The 15,904-nt window shown below is 38.9% G+C and overlaps 1 protein-coding gene across 5 annotated transcripts in view; it reads left to right on the top strand.

The window, feature by feature from the left end:
• SH3KBP1 (SH3 domain containing kinase binding protein 1) overlaps window positions 1–15,904 on the top strand; it is a 212,830-nt gene that overhangs the window by 147,214 nt on the left and 49,712 nt on the right. For all 5 annotated transcript variants that reach the window (XM_059839862.1, XM_059839861.1, XM_059839866.1 and 2 more), the window contains 2 exons: window positions 4,380–4,455; window positions 13,734–13,828. In XM_059839862.1, the coding sequence (XP_059695845.1) occupies window positions 4,380–4,455; window positions 13,734–13,828 (171 nt within the window). The remainder of the gene's footprint in view (window positions 1–4,379; window positions 4,456–13,733; window positions 13,829–15,904) is intronic.

Below are 15,904 nucleotides of genomic sequence, written 5' to 3'. Positions count from 1 at the left end.
CTTTAGGATTCGCTTGTCAGGAGATGACCAAAATTTGTGTCTGACAGCTAAATAATCTAATTATGCTTGCCTTGCAGAAATAGTGGAATTAAGATTCTGCCTATTTATCAATAATATTCTATTGTTTTGGGAGTCAACCTAGGCTTTGAGTCAGAAAACACAAACTGTTTCCACCATATTTTTCTTGTGTGACAGGACTAAGCAAGCCAGAGTGATATCTACAGAGAAATGCAAGTGGAGCAAGGCTCTCTGCCACCACCTAGAAAAGGGATTTATGACAATCAGGATGCTGGAGGAGGACATATGGAAGCTGAAAGAGTAGTCTTTAGGAGTGTCTCTGTACCACCAGGCTAGAGATACAAGGGCACAGAATGATATGCTACCCTTCTTGCTGTTGATAAAACCTTTCTGCAGCCAAGAATCAAAGGTAGTTTTAGAGACAAAATGCAGAATTTCACTTGTCTTTGCAGCCTGGTGTCTTTAGGACACTGCTGGGATATGCCATTATAGGCATATAATGGCATATGCTGCATTTGACTTTTAATTGCAAACATTATTGACAACAGGATAGATTTAGGTAAATGGAGTGAGACAGTTTATGCTGGGAGATGTCAGGGATTGCTGACAGGGTCGAGGATCTCCTGTTACTGGATTTGGAATGTCTAAGTTCCCAAAAAGTCCTTCAAGTTCTAAGTCTTCTTGTAGGGGGATACAGTGTGGGTAAATGAAGGTGGTATAGAAGGTAATCTTATCCCCCAGTGAGTTGCAGATGGACCAATTACTAAAGATTTAGAAGCAGGCCTGATCTTAACAGGCCACCCCTGCAGACAATAAGAACAAGGGGTATAAAAGAGTGGATTGGTGGGATCTGGAGTCAGAGGACTGCTGCAAGGACCAGGAGCAGTCAGTGCTTAGAGGAGCTGCCTGTGAGAAACATTGAGGAGGTGTGAAGCTCTGGTGATATGAAATCCTTGCACTATAATGACATTGGACCTCTTGTTATCTAAGACAACATCTTGTTTTGTGCCTGTGTCCCAAAGATATACTTGCTTCTTAGGAATCCTGAGCGTGATAGGTAAGAATTAATCAGGTAAAAGACTACCAGCAAAGCTGGAGTTGTATATCAGTACTTTGTAGCATAGATCAATGTGTCTTAAAAGGGCTTGGACCATCTTCTTATGTAAAGGAAGAACAGAGGGGGAGAAAGAATTATATTGAAATCTTCAGTTCAACATATTGGGTGTTCTTTGCTCCCATGTTTTCTTTTTTAGAAGCAAAGGTTTTGATAAATTGTATTGGGCCTTCAACTGAAGAAGACAAAAAAATATTCTGTGGTAACTGTTTTTGAAAAGAGGAATCTAGAAGCAAAGGTTTTGATAAATTGTACTGGGCCTTCAACTGAAGAAGACAAAAAAATATTCTGTGGTAACTGTTTTTGAAAAGAGGAATCTATGTCATGCAGATCTGTATTGGATCAGCAAGAATTCAAGTTGGACTTGCTTTGTTCTCCTCACCACTAAAAAACTTGGTAGATATTTGACCTGTATGGGAGTATGAGTGACATGGAAGAGCTGGAGAGAGAGCAGGAAAGTTTCTGGCTTATATGGGAGATGTCATCGTCTCCTATTTTTTTCTTGTCAGAAAAATTGGTGCCTCTGATAATAATGCTTGCTCTGGGTCTCCAGATCTTAGCTATACTTGAGTTTTTAGCCTGTTACAGCAGAGCCATCAGATTTACCACATCACAGAGGATTCAGTATCTCTTAGAGTGAAGAGTTTGTCTTGGGTATTTCCTAATGAACAAAAGAGTACTATAAAGTTGTAAAGTTTCATGTAGGTGTTTTCAGAAAGTGGTGACACATTTTCCATGCAAATGTAGACCAATTGGAAACATAAATAATCATTTTTAAATCCCACCTCCTTTAGGACCACTTAACAGGACAATTGAACTTGGCAGTTCAGGTCCATCTGAAACCAGATTTACATGACTTATCAATTTTTATTCCTTTTTCCTGTCAGTGATACTTGTTTCACCCATAGAAATCACAGAGTGCAGTCCCCTCACAATTAAAGAATAGCAGTTGCACTTGTCTTCTCCTCTCCCTGTCCCACAACAAATTTAGGTATCCCTTCTCACTGGAGTGGGTCCTATGCAACCCTTATAAAAATTATTTTAATTCTTCATCCTAGCTCCTAATAAAAGAGCAGCCTTGTTTGGATATTATTCACTTTTCTATTCACAAGTTGGTTCCCAATGCTGATTTATTACCTGCACAGGCATTTGTTCTGAATGAACAGATGAAATAATGTTTTCAAGTATTGCTCTTGCATTTGCTTTTATATATTAGGAAATTACTTTGCATAATGGATTTTCCACTAGGATACACAAATATCTTCCCTTTTGCTCATGATTCTTTAGTTGTGATCTGTAGCTTGTTAAATTTTAACCTGTTGTGGGTTTATATGGTGTTTGGTTTCATGGCATAAAGTCAATGATTCATGTATGGTAAAGCTATTACTAAAATATTTCCTTTAATTAACTGGTCTTGCATAATAATTTAATCTTTAAAATAACAAAACCTCCCCTTATGTAAAGGGTTTTCATATTCCTTTAGTGAGCATGTCTTTATTGCAGTGCAGTTTAGAGTATTTGCTTTCATCATTTTGCTAAACAATTTCATGAAGCAGAAATATGAATAAAGGTTTGATCATGACTGAGCATGTACTGTGATGTGCAGCTGTCTTGGACTGCCCTGTTTGCCTCTGAACCAGAAGCTGCCTTCCCAGTCTTGCTTTCATTCTAAAGGCATTCTGTACTTTTTTCTGTGTAAATACAAATGCCTGGTAGCTTCAAATTCTTCATTATATCTCTTGTAGTACAGTTTCCACTGCTTTGCAGATAGATCTCAGATTTATAATCATCCTTCTTGACTTTAAACTTCTCCAGCACAACCAGGTCATGAACTTTTCTTAGTTTTGCCCTCTCTCAATTTGCAGATATCTGTCATCTCTTATTTTTCTTATTTCCAGCTAATGCTTCTTATCTTTCATTCCCACCTCAGAAAACAGTTTGGAAGGTTCTCTAGAGTTTTGTTGTTTATTTCTCTTCCTTAGCAGTTCACAAACTCTGCAATCTGAGCAGAGTTATAAGCTCATCAGAAGGTTGGGTGTTTCTTCTTCCACCTGCAAATTAAGTTGCAACAGGATGATTTTGGGTATTGCAATTCATAGTCTGCATTGCTGACCAACATGGATTTGATGGCTGTCTTGTGCCCAACTCTCAGAGCTATCTTTCCTCCCCACATGCTCTTTTTAGCAGCCTGAAATCCCTGTGTGTATTTGAGTCCTTTCCATAGATATATTTTCACACATTATTTCATATTATTAACATGGAGCTCTCAGTATGCTTTATATTCCTTGGAATTTTTCAGCTACTCAAAGAGCTCTACTCCTATTGCTCCTTATATTGACCAGAGTTTTCTTATGGTCCTTATGGTATTCAGTACTTCCCAGACTAGATCTCAGCACTCTGGTCTCTAAGCTTTCACTCAGGAGGTCATGGAAGCATGGAGGAGCTTTGTGGTGTTTGTGCAGACCTTGCAGGGAATGGCAGCTTGGGCTTTTCAGAAGAAATTATGCTTATTTTCCCATCTACACATTGCTAGGATTTTAAAGATAGAAAACTTTCTTCACAGGGAAACAAGCTGAGAGAGAGGGGGATAGCATGCCTATAACAGGAGAAGATGCATAAAGATGAATATCACTGATTTTATTCTCTTTTATTTTGGTGGGGGCAGATGGTATTTGTTTAATGTTTTAGCTTACTTGTCTGAGGCATGTTATTGCTTATTATAGTAGTTCACTGTAAATTAGTTGCTTTTGCTAAAAAGATATAAAAAATAATAAAATAAGAAAGATGTTGTCAATATAAAAATCACACTCAATCTAGAATGACTGAAATGAATACTCCTTGTATGAACAGAAGTCAAGTGGGTTCCTCTCTGCTGCTTCTTTCAGCTTTACTTGAGGTACTGAATAACATCTCTCCCTAAGTAATTTCATCTACTGCTTGATATTCAATCTACCAGTGAAACTTCTGTGAGTCTTCCCTGAAACTCATGGAAGTGTTAAGGGGTTATCATTTAAAAATGTTAGAAACATTAGCAGAGGGAAATGAAAGGATCACATTTTTATTAATTCTTTATAATTTTAAAAAAAGTTAATCCCCGGTAACAAACATAAGTATAGTTTATAATTTGCCTCTTTCTTTACTGTCCCTTTTCTACTCCTATATTTTGTATTTCCATTACTATTTTTTATGTTGTCCAACTTTTAACTGAACCTGCAAATTTTAAAGAAGAATAATTATTTTTTTTCAGAGTGTTGGGAAGAAATTACCTCCAGCCACAGCAACTCAGGAGCCAACAAAAATAGAAGTGGACAGCAGAACAAAAAGTAGGTTTCATAGGTTTTTCTTTTTTGCACTTTGTGCTATTAAAAGCAAGCTGAATGCTTTTCTTTGGTTTTGGGTTAAAGAGTGTCCTGTATGTAAAAAAGCCAGGATGCAGAGAGATATATTTAGGATAAACTTTGAGTAGGTGGTACCTAGACAAAATGCTTTGTTTCACAGAATTCTCTGAACTGTTTTTGCTCTTGTGACCCTCCCTCAAGTTTTCTGCCACCAAAAAATCAAGTTAAATTATGTGATAAGATTTCAGCCTTGAGGATACTTTGGAATTAATCAGAGTTGAATAAGATCCAAATTCAGGTTCTAACTTGTAGGTAGGTGACAGAAAAATTTCTCTCATTGAGAATGCCCTTGCCTTTTTCCTCTTTAAAAAAAAAAAAAGTCATTATTTTATTTTTATTTCTTTATGTAGCAGAAATAAAACTGTATGCATGGTATAGTTTGTATGGAAATCAAAGACAAGGCTCCAAGGGAGACCTTCCAGGAGCCTTCCAGTACCTCAGGGGGGCCTACAAGAGAGCTGGAGAGTGAATTTTTACAAGGGAACGTAGATATAGGACAAGGAGAAATGGCTTTAAACTGAGAGAGGGTGGGTTTAGATCAGATGTTAGAAATTTCTCACTGTGAGCATAGTAAGGCACAGGAGCAGGCTGCCCAGAGAAGGATGGTTGCCCCATCCCTGGCAGTGCTCAAGGCCAGGCTGGATGGGGCTCTCAGCCACCTGGTATAGTGAAAGGTGTCCTTGCCCATGGCAGGGGCCATTGGGACTAGGTGATCCTAAAGTTTCTTTCCAATCCAAACTCTTCTCTGATTCTCTGACCTTCAGTCCTTTTTTGCATCATTTCAGTGCTTAGCAATGATGAAGTAAGGATTAAATCTTTCAGGTATGTCTCTATGCTGTTCTAGGGAGGCATATGTAACTAGCTTACCAAATAACATAGACATATACTCCCCATCTTTTGATTTTATTTATGCACAGTTACAAATAAATGTTACAGATTCTGGTGGAAAAGAGTGAGAGGCAAGAGAACATAGACATACCTTAGAAAAGAAGCTAAATATAACAGAGTTGACTTTCTTTAAATATTGCCCACTCCTTCTTCTCTGATGTGTTCATCCTTTTAGATAGTTAGCAGATAACATTTTGTCTCAGAACTGAAACACATACAGACATATGCAGGAAAACATCTGGATCAGCAGGGCAGGGTCTGTCTGAGGGACATGTGTGATTGCAAACTGGTTTGTTCAGGTTTTCAGCTCAGAGTTGCAAAAGCAGCTTAAAAGAGCTTTTAGTGAGTTATTGTCCATTAGCCCCACCACAATCAGTGACTTGCTACATCCTCTCATCTTGTGCCCCCATGCCAGCAGGCTCTCATGGGAAATACTGCAAGATTTTGTTGCCCTGAGGAAGTGAAAACTTAAAATACTGAAAAAGGTGTGAACTGGTAATGCAGAAGAGGGCTCCTGAATGTGTTTTGGAATTACCTTTGCCAGCCTGCAGGCTGACCTGAGTGCGGGTGCTATCAGAAGTGGTGATCCAGGGGCTTTCCCACCTGCAGCATTAACCCTTGTGTGGGAAGCCAGGCTGCTGCTTTCCACATCACCTTATACTTCTGACAGCTGGAGCTGCTCACTAAATCCCATCCGAGGGTATGGGAGGTTCAAATTTTCACATTTATAGACTGAGTGTAGAAACCTTCTGACCAATGGTTAGAAAACTGTATCTTCTTCTGTGATCCATTGAGCTCTGGCTGAATGTAGGGGAGACACTTTTCACTTTTCAGAGACACTTTTCCATCAGCACTTTTGGGCTCTGGATGGCCCGTCTTTCAACTCTTTGTTGTTTCCCATGGACACATCTTTTTGTTGAGAAAAATCCTTCTTCTGTCACTGTCTTCATTCAACATTCACTTTGTCAGAGTTGGTGAGAAGGGTGGACTGCTTATTTGCACAGTATCTTGTGAATTTTAACTCAACTGCATTATTTATTATTTTATCTTTCCTGGAATCTCTGGGGCCTCAGTAGAATTCTTGGCATCTCTGTTCATGCTTGGGAAAGAGAAGCACATTCTATAGGAAGGTCTGATGTAATGTAATTATATATCATTTTCTTAGCCTCAAATGACATCATTGAAGACACATTTCATTTAGCTGAAGTTGTCATTCACTTAAATTGAAAAACCTTTCAGTGCAAATGAAACATGCTTCAGTCTGGTTTGGTGTTTAATATAGGCAGAGGAATAATTTCTTCATAATAAAATTCATGTCTGATAGTCAGAAATGAGGAGTATGATGAGATTTTGGCATAGGTCTATAATCTGTGTAGTATTTCTCATGCCTCAAAAATTCAATTTTTACTTTTTACCACAAACAAGCTTGAAAAAGCATTCAGTCCAAGGAAGTTTGCAGTCTCAGAAAACTGATGAATGTCCCAATTGCTGTGTTCAGCACAAAAGTATCATTCCACCTTAGACCTCAAGTACTTTCTTTTTTGCCTGGGATGGTCACATCCCAGTCTTTCTTGGAGCCTTTAACTGCTGAACAAAACAGATACTGTGCCATTCTTGAAGGAAGTAGCAAGAAACAGGAGATCCATAGACTAAGTTCAGTACAGAGAGGGAGCTTTTGGATGCATGGTTTAGATTCCTTTGGGATTACTCTTGGAGATGAATGCTGCAAGCAAGACAGAGGTTATGTTGGGAGAAGAATAATCCAGTTTTTAATTTTCCTAATTTCTTTCCATAACTATACCTTAGTGCCAACTGGATTAAAAAAATGCAGTTGCATTGAGAAAGAGCCAGCTGAGAGAGGAAGCAGGTACCAGCAGCATCTTCCCTCTGCCCAGGGGGCTTCATCAAGGGGTGATGGTTGTTGACTTGTCTCACACTTTGATTCCAGTCTGCTTTTTTCTATAACTTTTCTGATGTGATGGGGCAGTGATCAGCAGTGAGGCACTTAATGTGCCACCTGCTCTTGGAACAGACAAGATGAGCTAAGCTCTACAATGGGTTGAGTTGGTTGAAGCAAAAGGCAGAGGTGTGTGGTTTTTGAGGTGCATCTCCCAACAAAATGCTTTGTAAATCTCCCCAAAAAATGGACTTAAGATTTTGTGATTTCTCTTCAGGGCCAAAGACAACTTTATACTCAAAGGAAGAGCACAGTGAAGGCACAAATCTTTTCAGGGTTTGAGTGATCCCTTGGAAAACATCAGTAATCTTTTACAAATGAGGGACTGCATCTTCAAAGAGAAAAGGGGAGAGCTCTTTCATTTAGATTTGTGGGTTCCTAGATTTAGAGGAGTATTCTGCTCTTGAAGTTCCATCTCTGCCATGTAGATAGGAGGGCACATTAATGCATGAGTGTTTACAATCCTATTTCAGGGGTGAGATATATTGTTTTCTATGAAATAGCTCATTTTAGTATGAGTGGCTTGTGGTGAATAGGATATGTTGTAGAAAATATATCTAAGTTTTGAAGTAACTCTGTTGGATTCTAAAATTAAGCAAAACAAAAACATCCACAACATCTGAAAGTTATTGCACATTACTGAGACTGCATTAATGGAGTATAAATAAGCAGACGACAAAATGCAAAGGCAGTAAGTCACAGAGTGCCTTGACCACAGCACTTAATTTGATTACTTCACTCACTATTTAAAATTTGTGTTAAGCTATTGCATAGGAGTACCAAGATTGTATCAAACAAATTTTTTTTGCAGGGTGAATATGTATTAATAGGACCAGAGTTACTTCTGTTTCTATTTTTTTAATAAGGTGGTGTTTTGACAGGTCACATCTACGTTCTGTGAAAATATTTATTGGTGCAATCTATTTATGAGTCTTGAGTGTAGCAATTAACAGTAAAACCAAATTCTGCTGAATATAGTGTTTGGAATTTTTTTCCATCTAATTTTTGGTTTTGGTAATAATTATGTAATTTTTCACTAGATTTTGTATGTTTTACTGCATTTCAGAAACATTTTATGAGTGATAGCCAGAGAGAGGAAATTTAAGCTCCAGGAATACTACCTTAATGCTGCTTGTTTTCTTGCTTAGTATTACTGTTTGTGTCCATATTGATTGCTCTATGATTTAGACTTTGCTCATGGGGAAATATTTAAGCTTCAAAAATTTACAATACAAAGAAACAAAAATGGAAGTAAAAGAAAGAGATTGTGTCATCCTGCCCTAAGAGGAAAAGCAAATTCCAGAGTCACTGTCTTCTTTGAAATTTAAGCTTGAATGAATGTTTGTCTGTGGACTGCCTTCTTGAAGGTCTCAGCTCACCCTGAGAGTGTGGCAGGAGAGCAAACAGAAGAGTCATGCTTTTGGAGTGAAGCAGGGCTCACTGATGCAGTAAATGGAGTTTGCTCAGATCTGGTTGGAACAGTATAATATTTAACCAGCCTCTCATAATACAAACAAACTCATTTACCTGCTCTGCTACTGCAGTACCCCAAGTCCCAGAGCAGGTCTGTAGCTGCCATCAGCTCAGTTGTAAATACACATTGAGCCACTGTATTCTGTCAGTGAAATACTGTCCTTGCAATGGCCTGGGTAACAAAGCAGCCCCTTGCTATTGTTCTCCCTCTTGAGGCAATGATTTTTCAAGGGGTTGAGACTTTGTCAAAAAGGCCACGTTGTCACCCTGGGGACAGACAGTGTGGGACAAAGATACATGATAACAACACCTATAGACTATCTCATTCTCTTTAGGTTTCTCCATTCACTCGGTTCCTTGAGCAGTGCCCACTGCCCATAGCTGGGAGGAGCTGTGAGTTTTCAGTGAGACTCTGGTCTGACAGAGTAAAGTACTGCTGAATTGATAAAACAGGACTGAAAAGCTCATGAGTATCATCTTCTCTCCTCCCTTAATGTTTCCAAGATATCTGCTGTTGGGGATTTATTAACAGATATATTTTTACCAGGTCAGGAGGAGAAAAAGAGGCTTCTGGAAGAACTGTCTGTGATGTATAAACCCAGCTTTGGATATCAAATGTAAAAATGAGATTTATCATCTACAGCTGAGGGATACTTAGAATCTTAGTTTGAAGTTTTAATTTGGCTGAAGTTTATTTGCCAGGCATGCAATAGGACATATTGTTTTGACTTTTAGTATTTTTCTGTTATGTTTTTTCTCATTCAGAAAATCCCGAATTCAGCAAATTCCAGTGTGGTCTATATACAATGCTGTGTCTGAAATGAGTTTTTCTTTTATCTTTTCTTCCTTCCTATCTAAACATGACTGTTAATATTAAGTGCTTCTGCATTCTGCTGCGGTGTTGTGCCCTGCTGAGTAAGGACAATTTTAGTCCTGATGTGACATAGCCTATTAGATTTTTCTCTGCTTTTATTAATCTGATTTTAAAGGTTCATATTATTTTGAGTTCTGTTGGCTTTTTTTTTCTTACTAAAATCATGGTGGATTACCTATCCTTAGGCGAAGTTTGAAAGCTGACTTTGTCCAGTTGCTTACATTGCTCCCAACCCATCTGCAATGTTGAGACCTCTGTTGCAGCATGATCCAATGGGTTCAGTGATTTAGTGTAGGTCTGTCTGAATTGTACTCAAAAAGTCCAGACTTTCACTGTACATAACTAATATTCTTTTTCCATGGCTGTTCCTTCACTCTGTGTTCCTGTGGCAGCATTCAGAGCACAGGGGGGCTATGAGCCTCCCCCAGTTCCCTCTTGTACTTCTCAGAAGTTTGTCTCCTGGCTCTTTATGAACCACATGATCATTTGGTTGATTTTTGACATTTTTCTATAGTTTAACAGCTTGGTTTGCTGTTAGTTGGATTTTTTTTTTTTTTTTTGTAAAGGAAAGAAAAGATTTAGAATTTGGTGGGGAGAGTGGACAGGTCATGGGACAACAGAGTTCTTGACATCAAAACCAGAAGGACATGATGTGTATCTGTCTGCTAGAGAGAAGTTACTACCTGAGCATCAACTGATATTTCAGATGCTGAAACCACAGCCCTCTCTCCACTCTTGTCTTGTCAGGGTCTTCATCCTGAAAGACAATTCAAATACCCAGTCTTCAAGTAGCAAGCCTGAGGATTCTGTTACAGGACTCAGGATACTCAAGCCCTTTGCTATCCAAAGCATTTTTTAACCTGAAACATGTGGGATTCATCCATGCCTTGAGCAGAAGCTGCACTGCAGACATCCTGTCAGAGGGATGCTGTGGTGGCTGTTTGCAGTTTTTTAGCTGTACTTTGTGCTTGGCTTCCCACTCAATCTGCAGCTGATGCTGTTATTGAATGGAGGATCAATGTATGTGTCTGAGAATGGATGTTCTGGAATCATCCTCCTTGGGCTCAGGTGCTGTTTACCTCGGAGAATCCAGCCAGTTCTGTATCCCAAAAAAGAAATTCCAAGCCTGTTCCCAGTAACTAGAAGCTTGCCTGAGTGTGCAGCACTCAGCTTCTTTAGTGCAGTATTACATCTACATCAACTCTGGGCTAATTCATTGAATCTATTATTTAGCACAGCTGCTTTTCAGAATGTGGAGGTACTCAGAATAGAAAAAAAACCCCACAATTATAATTTAAGGTAGCATGCCACTGAAGTGTAAAATGTGTTGAATCTCATATTTATCTACATGCTGCTTTGCACCTAAGTTAGTGTGTGTCAGCTTTCTACCAGCTTTTACATAAAATGTTTTTATAATCTCTCAAAGACAAGGCAGTGAGCAGGGGGAAGGCCCTAGCCACGTCCACAAGGAGACATCCCAGCCCTTCCTCAGAATGCAGTAAAGCAGCACCCCTTTCATCCTCTGAGTCTGAGTCGTGACCTGGTGGTTCTCACATGCCCAGTGGTTTGGAAAAGACATCAAATGTTTATTTCATAGTGTTCTCTGATTTCAGAGCAGGAAAAAAGGATTTTTTTTCCCCCCCTTGTTCACTTCTTTTCCGTCAAAACTTTTGTTCATTGTCTTCATCTGAATTTTGTTCCTTCAGAGACTCGCGGGGAGGTGTGGTGAGTTGACCCCACCCAGCCACTTGCTCCCCATAAGGGAGAAAGCAGTGCAAGCAAAAGCAAGAAAATCAATGAATATAGACAGTTTGATAAATAAATGAAAGAGAAATAAAAAGAAGGCAGCACAAAGGCAACCACCATTCAGTAGCTCAATTCACCACCTACAGTGGATCAATGTCCAGCCAGTCTCCAAGGAATGGAAACACCCCCAAAGCCATTTATTGCATTACTCATTTTTATTGCTGAGCAGAAGGCCGTGTGGCACAGAATATCCCTTTACCCATCTTGGGTCAGCTGCTGTGTTCCCTCCAGCTTCTTGCTCACCCAGGACTACTAGGGGGATAGAAAAAGGGGAAAAAAGAGAGCTCTGTAGGTATGCTGGGCAACAGCGAAAACACCAGTGTGTTACCAGTGCAGTTTTAGTCACAAATCAAAAACGCAGCACCATGTGGGCTGCTGTGAAGAAGATTAACTCCATCTCAGCCACACCTAATACAGGGCATGGCCAGAAAACCAACTGTAATGGTCATGGGTAAATCAAACATTTTAAACATTTGTGTTCAGAATAAGAAATTTGTAAAGCCTAAGAAGTTCTTGTTTGCTTGAACCAATGGCACATAAAATTCATGCCATTTCTGAATGACACTGCGTGAAATGAATAAAGCTTTCCTGTTCCCTACTAGTACTAGTTAATTTCTCAGGCTGATGGTGCTACAGAGAGCAAATTTTCAGATGCACATTTCTGGGCTGCTTCTTTACAGTTGGTGTTCCTCTCACTAAACTTTAGGAGTTTGGAGGGACCTTATGTGTCAGAGCCCTAAGTTTGGGTTATAATCATGAGTTTGGTATCTGGATTTTTTGGGGGTGGTCCCACTAGACATCTGTCACTGCTGTCCAGGGAACATTTGGTTCAGGTAACCAAATGTAGGTGTCTGCTCCTGGAGTCAGGAGTGGCTCTCAAGGCTTGGTTCATTTTAGTGACTTGATCTCCATTGACTTCAGTGCACTGACCAGGTTGGTTTCTAACCTCAGATGCCTGAATCTAAATTTAGACACAAGACCAAAGCTTGGGGGCTGAAATCAGTAGCCTTCATCTGGAGCTCTCTGAGATACCCCTAGGGTATTTTGTTTTAAATTGCCTCCAGCTGTCAGACCAGAGGGACCTGGGAATTCTATAGGTTCAGCCATACTATGCATGTGTCTTACATACCCATAAGTGTCTGGAAAGGCACTTAGTGTCTAGGCAGCTGAACTGACCCTCTGGTGTAGCCTCAGATACCCTCAAGTGTGTTAATACAGGTTCTCTTTATAGTAAGTAGAAAAGAGTAAGTCCTGTTATTTCAAATTAATTTATATTTCTGTGGCCTGCCAGTACTTCTCTGCATTGAATATGGAAGTTGACTAGACACAGAGGCCATCAAAACTGAGACATTTAAAGGGACATGAACATTTCTACAAATTGCATGCCCTTCTACAAACAGTAGTTTACTTAGTCCTTTTAGACCTGCTGTCTTACAGTATCACATATTTTTATGCATAGTTTAACAGCTGTAAAACATATTCCCTTTTTATTTGTACGGCACGTTGACATACTCAACTGTTGCACAGCAACATGGAAGTAACTGCTTTTCATGACAACTGCTTTTTATGATTTCTGAGTAGGAGTGCTGGCTTCTGTATTTTCCAGATGAAATTTGAGATGATGCCCTTATTTCTAGACAGAAAAGGAAAAAGGGTCGAGGAAACTTTAGAGTAACACTCAAAACTCTTACACGGAATGTACAGGTGGTTTAGTTATTAATGCATTTATGTTTATTAATGTATTATTTACTGTTGTACCATCTTTATAGATTCATAAATATCTGCTTTCTTGCACACAAGGGGCTAGATAAGCTATGTCAACCTACTGCATCCTTAATGTTTCCAGTTTATGCAGTCTGGTGGGAGGCCGTACCAGTGGAACTATGGAAGGAAGTGTCAGATGCAGGCTTACTCTAAGGGAAAGGGTTTGTGGCAGGCTGCTGTCTGGAGCAATTTCATTCGAGATAATGGTTCTAGGGGCTACAGAGCAGACTCCCTGGATGACATGTGTGGGAATGCTTATCAGTGTGCAGTTTTTTAAATATTTCATATTGTTTATGAAGGTCTAAAATACAAAGAGAAAGTTGGCAAGGAAATAAGGCAGCACAAAGAGACACTAATGGAATATTTTATGAAGATTATTCACCCTTGAATAAGCAGTTGTTGTAAGTGATAATTTATCACAGTGAATGTTCTTGCTTTCAGACAAGGAGTATTGCAAAGTGATATTTCCGTACGAAGCACAGAACGATGATGAACTCACAATCCGGGAAGGTGATGTTGTCACACTTATCAGTAAGGTAAAAGCAATATTATCCTCCTATAAGCAGTGATACAGTTTTTAAAATTTGCATAATTTAATTGCCATTAAATTAGTATTTGTGCCTATAGTGTTGTTGCTCAACCAATGCTAGTTTGACAATGAAACATTATGCAGACTTCAGAGCCTACATCTCCCTTCCTCTTGTGCTTTGGAGCCTTACCCTGATAATGAATTTAAGCAAAGAACAGCCAATGTGTACTCAAATTTATACAATTAATTTTAATTTGAATCTGCTGGCAGATCAACATAAATTGTCAATTGATCCCTGTAACAAACATAATGGCTTAGAGAATAAACTGGAAAATTCAGGAAAGCAGTAGCTTTGAATATATCCCTTTGATGAATGAGTTATTTTTCTTGTCAGAATTCTTGTATTAGATTGAGGTAATGTGCCTATATTAACTTACTGAACTAAACATTTAAAATTTAGTCACCTTAGTATTCAGAGAAAGATGACAGAGCAGAAGAGAAATAGTTTTACATCTGTGTTTTTTCTAAAATGATGTGTATTTATTCGAGATTAGAAAGGAAAAAACAGTGCCAGGATTTATACTAAATCTTCAGAAGCCATAGAGTGAGATGGTGAGTAAACACTTGGTTTTATTTTAGAAGAGCTGTGCACCATGTTACAAAGAACAGATTACAGTTTAGGTGCACTTAATTTCCTGCTCCTGTGTAAAGACTTTACAGTTTGTTTAGCAGTTTTGATTACTGGACATAAATATTTGTGGGGGAAAAAAAAAATCTATAAACTAAAAAAAGCTGTGGATTTTCCATGAGGAAGATGAATCATAGCAATGTACACAATACTGCTGCTTTTGTTTGTGCTTATATGAAAGTAAAATAATTACTTCTATAATTGATGTGTCATAAGAAATTGTTACTTGACTGAACAATTTGGCCCTGGGTGAAAAAACCCCCAAAATCTTGGGAAGTCCATCTGGGGCTGTGTTTGCCACATATGAAGCCATTTTCAATCCTAGAGGGCATCTTCTTTGTCCTGAACAATATGCATGTAACCAGAGAAAAGTAATCACACATGTGGTAGGAAGAGAAACTGCAAATGTAAAAATAAATTGTGTACATTAAATATCCTTTAATGACTTGCCCTCATGGACCTTTGTTTAGCTTGTTTGTAGAGCTGTGTAGCTTTCCCTGATTTAGAATGTTCTCATGTGAGTATTTAACAGTGTTTCTGATCATTAAAATGGCTTTTAAGATGTTTCTCCTGTCCACTTTATGCTTTATTGACCAGAATGATTTAATTCCCCAGGATGGCTGGTCTCTGGGTGGAGCTGTGTTCATCAGCAAGCACAGATAAAAAGACAATTACATTACTGAGGTTCCTATGTGAGACTTCATTAGCTTGCTTTTTTTGCATTTTCTTCTTCCGTCTGCTGCAGTGGAAGGATATTTGTCTTTTATAATATCTAAGGTGATGATTTGACCACTTTGATCAGTTTTCCAAGCCACACAGAGAGAATGGTTTGGAATAGTAAATACACTCTGCTCTTGCCCTGTCCTTCTGCTCTCCAGTGATATCAAGCCATTGCAGACATTTTATTTACTTTTCTTATTTTTTTCCTGTGTCATGTCACGTCTGTGAACACTTACATAAACCCATGTCTCCAGAGAGAGAGATCTCAATGCACAAAATCCTGGAGTTTCTCTAGGGATGCCTTTTTATGCACTGTTGGAACTGATCTGAGCCGCTGAAGAAATGGTGCTTAACAAGCAGTCACTTTGCAGATCCTTTTGTGCTTTGCAGACCTCATTGCAGTCAGACTTGTGGGGTTTCTTCATCTGTTTTTAACACAGTTAAAAAAAAATAAAATTCATGCTATGTGGTGTCAGGGTATTTGCTGTAGAGTTCTGAAAGCAGTGAGGTCCCCTTTATGCTCTACCACACGATACAATAACTTTACTTTAGTCCAGATTTTCTGAAGCAGATGTCTGTTGTCATCTTTCTTTTAGTCAGCAATAACAAAGTGAGCCCCACCTTTCTGCCCACCAATGGCTTCCTCTGGAGAGTGACCTGGAGTTCAAATCACCA

Source organism: Haemorhous mexicanus, chromosome 2 (genome assembly GCF_027477595.1).
Source record: "Haemorhous mexicanus isolate bHaeMex1 chromosome 2, bHaeMex1.pri, whole genome shotgun sequence".
Taxonomy (NCBI): Eukaryota; Metazoa; Chordata; class Aves; order Passeriformes; family Fringillidae; genus Haemorhous; species Haemorhous mexicanus.
Note: the sequence above shows the minus strand (reverse complement) of the source record. Positions and strands in the feature narration are given on the sequence as shown.